At 52.1% G+C, this 7,726-nt stretch overlaps 1 protein-coding gene across 1 annotated transcript; it reads right to left on the bottom strand.

The window, feature by feature from the left end:
• Positions 1-2,711: 2,711 nt before the first annotated feature.
• LOC146187509 (uncharacterized) lies at positions 2,712-4,427 on the bottom strand. Its single transcript, XM_084608221.1, has 2 exons — positions 3,137-4,427; positions 2,712-2,762 (listed from the first exon to the last, which is right to left on the bottom strand). The coding sequence occupies exons 1-2, from the start codon at positions 4,253-4,255 to the stop codon at positions 2,712-2,714; spliced, it is 1,170 nt and encodes a 389-aa protein (XP_084464347.1). The 5' UTR covers positions 4,256-4,427.
• Positions 4,428-7,726: the final 3,299 nt, after the last annotated feature.

Raw genomic sequence — 7,726 nt, forward strand, 5'->3', positions numbered from 1 at the left:
AACCAACGCAGTACGGCCGTCCCACACAAAGGCGCCTACAAGAGACGCGAGGCGGCCCGCTGTACGGCGCGGAATTATTGCGACGCGTGCCACATAAAAAGCGAAAGCGCACACACGAGTTTTCACAACCGTGGCTTTTGCCCTTAGTGAGAGGCTGAAAAGTGCGGCCTCCGAAAGAGCGCCTGTTGCTCGCAACACAACCTCTTCCCAAGTACGGGAAGAAACTCCACTTGTTTCGAACAATATCCCCAACACACGGACTGCGGCCACAGAGTTCACCGCCACAGGCAGTGGATCTCTGAAAGACCCAAAGCGCAGCGCCTGGCTTTTACTAGGGTTGAGCTGTGCACCTGACAGAAGAGCGTATTGGTCAAAGGTGGATAGGAAGACTCGGAAGCTCTCGCTGTCCCGAACAAAAACACAGATATCATCCGTATACGCGGAAACCACTAGCGTTTCCTGTCCTACCATTGGGAAGCCCCGAATTCGTTTGTCGGCGACTACTTTACGCAGAAAAGGATCCAGAGCAAGCACGAAAAGGGCCGGTGAGAGCGGGCACCCTTGTCTTACCCCTCGTGTTACCGCAAAACTGCCTGCGATGGTGCCATTGAGGACGAGTTGGCTGGTTAAACCATTATATAGTGATCGTATGAGTCGTACAAATTCAGTCGGTAAGCCAAAGCAACTAAGCACATTAAAGAGATAGCTATGATCTACGTTATCAAAAGCCTTCGCCTGGTCTAAAGCAACGAATATACCACTGACATTTTTGGCATTTGCGTAAGCGAATACATCTCTCGTTAACGTAAGGGAGGCCAACACCGACCTACCAGGTACCGCGCAGGACTGGTAAGGGCTTACCACGTCCTCTAAGTAGGCTCGCAGCCTTCTGACAAGTAGAGTGGCAATCAGTTTATAATCAGTGTTCAAGAGGGTAACTGGTCGCCAAGACGCTGGGCTTGATGGTGTCAAGCCGTCCTTTAGGAGCAAGATGATGCGCCCAGCGCTAAACGAGGGTGGTTTCGTGCCATTTGAAAGAAAACCGTTTACAAGCTTAAGAAGCAAGCCTCCGATGATGTCGAAAAAGGTGGTGTAAAAACCTGCCACTATCCCATCTGGACCAGGCGCAGTTGACTGATTCATGGCCCCTAAAGCGTCGCGCACCTCCTCCATAGTAGCTGGAGATGTAAGTGCCACGCGTGCCTCTTCAGGAACCTGAGGGAGGGGCCCGCAGAAGGAGCTGACAGCTTCTTCATAGCCTTCGCGTTGGTCGACGCCCTGGGAAGAAAACAGGGCAGCAAAATGGCCGCAAAAGATGCGCTGGATATCGGCTTCATCTGAAGAGGGAGTACCATCTTCCAAGATTACTTCATCCACTTGCGGTGGCCGAACTTTAGACTGACCTTGCGAGCGCGCGTAACCAATGTCAGCTGTGTCAACAAGGGGAATGCGTGAACCTGCTGCCATACGTGATGAGCGGGAGCTGTTCTCAAGGATGCGATAAAACCGAATGCACAGTGTGTCAAGATACTCTCTCATTGCGAAAGTTAACTCGCCGCCATCGCGTACAATCCGCATACGTCTGAGGACGTCGTTAAGCGCCGTAGTAACACGGACGCGCCGCGCTTTCCCCGTGAGCACGAGAACGTCTCGCCATCGTGACTTGAGGGTATCCCAGCCTGTGGGAGTCAAGTCAGTCACATCCGCTACCAATGCCCGCAGTTCCGCGCGGATCGTAGTAATGCACTCATCATCATGCAGTATGGATGCGTCCATTCGCCACATTAGTGGGCTGTTGGAGCGTCCAGGCGCCCCCTGTAGAGTGACCATTGCTGGGAGATGGTCGCTAATATTTCCGACCGCTGCAGGAAAGGGCAGCACCTCACACTCAAGCAAATTGGCCAGCAGGGTAGAGGGGACATAAACTCGGTCTAGCCGGCTAGCACTCCGACCCCTAGTGCGCGTTGCCACAAAATTGTCCCCATGTAGTGCGACCCATGTGTCCTGAAGGCACAGGGAGCGGACAAGCTTCCCCAGTTCTTTTGCATGACAATGTGACGCGCCCTGTCCGGGCCCCCTGATGTCGCGCCATGAGTCCAAAACACAGTTAAAGTCTCCAAGCAGGACGTGTGGAACATCATCCAAAAAATGTGGCGCAATGGATTTGAAGAACTCGTTCGTCAAACTACGCGTGACCGGCGCGTAAACGTTGACGAAACGAGTTCTCCGGCTGTCCAAAAAAACGTCCACCGCAATCAAGCGACCGTCGAGACCGAATGTGCAGTGAGCACTCGATCTGAATGTAGGGTTATGAAAAACGACACCCACGCCGCAAAACCGCGTGTCCGTCAGAGAAAAAAAGGCATCAACATTAAAATAAGAACGAAAGGAAATGACATCTGCAGGTGTACGAAAATTGCATTCCTGCAAGAACAAAGCATCAACTTGATACAAACGTGCAAGGTGTAGCACTTGCCGCTGCTTATCGGGATTACGGAACCCTTGCACGTTAAAAGTAAGAAAGCGAAACCTAGCCATCATAACAAATGAGTGAATGAAACCAAAACAGCAAAGAAACGCAGCTGGAGAACAAACAAAACGGCGAAGGACTCACGATATAGTTCTGCGGACCAAGTTTGCGAGTGCACCCTGCGTCGGCGCCATGGAAAGGCATGACGGTGTCCCACAGGTCCCCGCTGAGGTTCCGGCTGTTAGCTCGACGACGACGCGGCAGCGGCGAAACGTCCCGTCAGAGCGAGTGGCTATGGAAAAAAGCACACAGTCACACTCGAACCAACACACACTGCACCGCACGCACCGTCCATCGTTCACCACCGGCGCCGGCGAAGCCGTAGCCCCGATAAGATAGCAGTGGCTGGGGTGGAGCGCCAAGGTAGCGGCGCTTCGGCCACCGCAAAGCGGGAAAGGATGAGGTTGGCCGTCACGGCCTGTCACCTTGAAGAGTGGCGCCATAGCACTCACGTCTCGGAAAACGAGACGTCCATCGGTGCGTCGTTCTCAGCGGTCTTCGGCTTTTTTTTGGAGCCGAGGGCGTCGTCACGCTTGCTCCACCATCCGATGCCGAGTGCTGGCGCTTTGTTTCGTCAGCGCCATCCAAAAGTAATGTTTTCCGCACAATTGTGCGTTGGGTCTTGGGAGCACTTGCGCCCAACTCGCGCAACGACCCGGGCAGGGGACTAGGTGTTCTGGGAAGCTGGGATTCATGGCTGTAGTCTTCCGACTGGGCATGCACGGTAGCTCCAGGGGAGGGGAAAGCCGCCGACTCCGAATAGGCCTCGAGCAGAGCGCTCTCCTTCGTAATGGGTGCGTTCAGAACCGCACCCTCGTATGTCGGTGTGGCGGGAAGGTACGACGCGTCCGAGTCAGTCACTGACGAGAAGGACACACGCGACGACTCGTCGTCGGACGTAACTTCCGAGCTCCTGACGTCGGATTCCGGCGACTGGGCGGCGGTGGACGCCCTGTCCAGTTCGCCCTCAGAATGTGTAGTGGGGGTTTTACTTGACACTACCGAGGGGACTGTCACGGCGGCGTTTCCACCTTGGTGCGACATGGTATCAGGCGTAGCAGCGGCCGCATACGAGCGCGGCATCACGCAGTCCTTGGTCACGTGGTTACCGCCGCACCGTTTACACGCTGCTTGGCACGCCTCTGTCTCGTGGCCGTACGTGGAGCAGCGGCCACAACGTGCCGCGGTGCAGGAAGCACCAAAATGGCCCTCTGCGCCGCACTTGGAGCACACTCGCTTCATCCCACGATACTCCAGCATCGCACGGTGCCCAGCGACAGTGATGAAGTTGGGTGGTGCCCGGAGCATGTCCAGCTTTACCAGCCTCGCTCCGTTACGCACATGACTCTTTCCCTTGAAAACAGGCTCGGTAACAGCGCGGACCTTGCCGTACGGACTTAGAGCGGCGGCGAGGGAGTCGTCGCTCACTAACGGGGGTAGACGGAACACCGTCACGTAAACCACTGGAGCAGCCATTTGCGCCAGTGGTACTTGCTTTCCAGCGACGAGGATTGTGCCCGCCGCTACCATCTTAGTTGCTTGAGCCATCGACGAGACGGCAGCTAGGAACTTTGTTCCGCCGAGGTGCTGCAGGTACTGCAGACCCCCGACACCGACGACCGCCTCGAGTGCATCAATTAAGTCGTCCGCCGGAGCAGGCTCCGGTAGGGTGAACTGAAAGCATTGCGCTTTCGTAGGTCGCTGGACTGGAGGCGGCAGGTCCATGGCTGCCCTAGCCCCGGACACCACAGCTGGAAGCGTGGCGCCTGGGCCCTGTACCTGGCAACGGGGACTCCGAGGACGAGTTGGATCCGGGGGCCGCCGGAGTAGGCGTCACTGAAGGCAGTTCGACGACGGCGATAGCAACGTGCTCGTCGACCGTCGAACAAAGAATGCTCGTCACACTCGCCAACGCTCGATTTAGAAGATGCACAGAACAATCTAGATAACATCGCAAACTGCTACCAGCACAAGCTGGAACATACTAGAAAGACACACGAGTGGCCAGAATCTTCGAGACAGATCTCGGTGTGTCTTGCGCTACAACGGAACTGATAAAGGTGCGACTCCCGACATCGAGCATTAACGAACAAAGAATACAGAACTGATACTCGATCCAGAATCAGAGTGATAAGGCGGTATGCCGGCGGCTGTTAAAAAACAACAAATACAGTTTTCAAGGTTTCGAGGCATTATGCCTTTGGCCAGGTGCTTCAATTCCTCCGAATAGATCGGCCTTCCTGCAACAACTTCCATTTTGCTAGCTTTATTCGCCTTCGCGAGGCAAGGGGTGGGTCCCAGACGGTGCCTCCGCGACTCCGGGCAGCCGCGAGTTTAGACCGCGTTAGGCCTAGCTTCGCTGCCTAGTCCACCGAACATAAAATGTCCGGAAAATTCGGAAAAAAGAGTCCCACCTGGGAAAAACTGGTATTCCTGTGGTCCTCTCGATACGTTCCGTCAATTCGACACAAAATTGAACTACGTCGAGTCGATGATTGCCCAAAATGACCGAAAGTGGCGCAGCCCGTGGAAGACACGTCCGCTATCTCGGGTCAGCTCACTGATTCTCCTAGCTTGGATATCGACCACTCGTGATCGGACGCCCCTTGTCGCGCACAACCAGCATTCTGTTGAACGCATCAAAGTTCACCTGCGTTCTATAATTGATTTACAGGAAAGGGAAGGTGCTATACCCATCACTCATGAAATCCCGCTATTATCATCCTCATGGCAGACAAGGACAATTATGATGTGCGTTTCACGATCCCAGACATTGCGCAGTTGGTCAAAGCGCTCGGCAGGGAATCTATGAAATGAAGATTCGATTCCCGGTGGAGACAGGGTTTATTTATTCATTTTTAACTAGCTTCCTCTTAGTACAAGGAGAATTATGATGCGCATTTCACGATCCCGGGCGTCATGGCCGATGACGCTGCCAGGTGGTGACGTCGCAATCTCGCTGTATCTAGCGGAATCTCGCCAAGTGTGAGACTTCTTGTGGCCACACGGACAGGCTCATGGCCAGGAGTATGAGCCATTAAAGAATTTCGCCTTAAAATCACAATGATTGAATGATTTGGGGGCGATGAATCAGGGGGGAGGGGGGAAGGAGTGCAGCTGTGGCGTAGCGGTAGAACACCCGCCTCGCATGCAAGAGGACCGGGGCTCAAATCCCAGTTCCACGCAATTCTCCACCGGATAATAAAAAAATCCGCGTGTCGATGGAATTGCATAAACAGGTTCGGGGTGCGACCTGAGGCCGGTGTATACCTCCGGTAACGCACTGCCTCACTAGAACAGGAGGTGGCCACCCTGGTGCACTAATTGGCCGCAACCTCTCATGATTAGTTCCATAAAACCCCGGCACTCAGTCACCAGCGGCTGCCGAACAACTGACCACGGCGGCGGTCAGACCTGTGCCGCAGCAGGGGGTGCTAAGAATTCCTGGCTCCGCTGGACAGGCCACCATTGGAAACTGACCCTGCCAACGTTTAACGCTAGAAACCTAGCTAGTGAAGCTAGTTCAGCAGTGCTGTTAGAGGAACTTGAGGGTATGAAATGGGATGCCATAGGGCTTAGTGAGGTTAGGAGGCCGAATGAGGCGCATACATACTGTACTGAAGGATGTGCATCTATGTGTTATCAAGGTTTACCGGAGAGGCGAGAACTAGGAGTAGGTTTCATTGTCAATAAGTATATAGCGGGTAATATAGATGAATATTATAGTATTAATGAGAGGGTGGCCGGCATCGTAATTAGGCTTAATAAGCGGTATAAACTGAAGGTTGTACAGGCGTATGCACCTACATGTAGTTATGATGACCAGGCAGTTGAAAGCTTCTATGAAGATGTAGAATCGGCAATGCGAAAACTAAAGACCCAATATACTGTATTAATGGGCGACTTCAGTGCCACTGTAAAAGCAGGCGGGTGATCAGGCAGTAGGTGACTATGGCATTGGTTCTAGGAATAGCAGGGGGGAGTTACTAGTTGAGTTTGCAGGGCGTAATAAGTTAAGAATCATGAATACCTTTTTCAGCAAACGGAAGAACCGGAAATGGACATAGAAAAGTCCTAACGGGGAGACTAAAAGTGAAATTGACTTCATACTGTATTCAATCCCCGCCCTTATGCAAGATGTAGAGGTAATCGGGAAAGTGCGATGAAGTGACCACAGGATGGTGAGGTCCCGAATTAGCCTAAATCTGAAGAAGGAACGCAACAAATTAGTAAGAAAGAAATCATCAATGAATTAGCGGTGAGTGGGAGGGCAGAAGAGTTGAGGATCTCGCTACAGAATAGATATTCAGCTCTAACCGAGGATGGCGACATTACCCTAGAAGCATGAACAATAATTTCAGAGACATCATTACTAAGTGAGCTCTAGAAGTAGGCGGTAGGATAGTTAGAGAGGATACCGGTAAGCTGTCTGAGATGAAAGATTTGATTAAAAACGCCACAGAATGAAAGCTTTCAATCTAACAGACCAGATAGAATTGGCCGAGATATCAAAGCTAATCAATAAGCGCAAGGTGGCCGATATAAGGAAGTATAACATGGAGAAAATTGAGCATGCTGTAAAAAACGGGGGAGGCCTTAAAGCGGTAAAGAAGAATTTGGGCATAGGCAAAAACCAGATACATGCGCTAAGGGACAAGGCGGGCAACGTCACCACGAATATGGACATGATAGTCAAAGTAGCCGAGGAGTTCTATACAGATCTCCACAGCAGCCAAAGTAGTCGGGACTGTAATGAGATTGTGCTAGGGAAAAACAGGCAGACGTTCCACCAGTGACGAAGGACGAGGTCAAGAAAGCTTTAGAAACTATGAAAAGGGGGAAGTCAGCTGGAGAGAATCAGATAATTACAGATTTGTTGAAGGACGGGGGGGATATCCTACTATAAACACTGGCAACCCTGAATACGCAGCGCCTGGTGTCATCAACGGTACCGGAACCATGGAAGAATGCCAACATTATCCTCATTCATAAGAAAGGGGACACTAAGGACCTTAAATATTACACACCAATCAGCTTACTGTCTGTTACGTATAAGGTATTTACTAAGATAATCGCTAATAGAATCAGGACAATATTACGGCTGCACAGCAACCATAGCTCTGCATAAAGAAAGTAACAAGATCCCCATAAAGAAAGGTGTTAGGCAAAGAGACACGATCTCCGCAGTACTATTCA

The sequence above is a fragment of the Amblyomma maculatum genome, chromosome 6, assembly GCF_055883805.1.
Source record: "Amblyomma maculatum isolate TAMU_Amacu chromosome 6, ASM5588380v1, whole genome shotgun sequence".
NCBI lineage: Eukaryota > Metazoa > Arthropoda > Arachnida > Ixodida > Ixodidae > Amblyomma > Amblyomma maculatum.

What these genes read in the sequence shown, in the direction of transcription:
- LOC146187509 (XM_084608221.1), bottom strand. Translation starts at nt 4,255, where the DNA reads ATGGACCTGCCGCCTCCAGTCCAGCGACCTACGAAAGCGCAATGCTTT. An exon ending in CCAAGACCCAACGCACAATT is followed by an intron (nt 2,763 to 3,136) that starts GTGCGGAAAACA and finishes TTTTTTCCATAG; the next exon opens with CCACTCGCTCTGACGGGACG.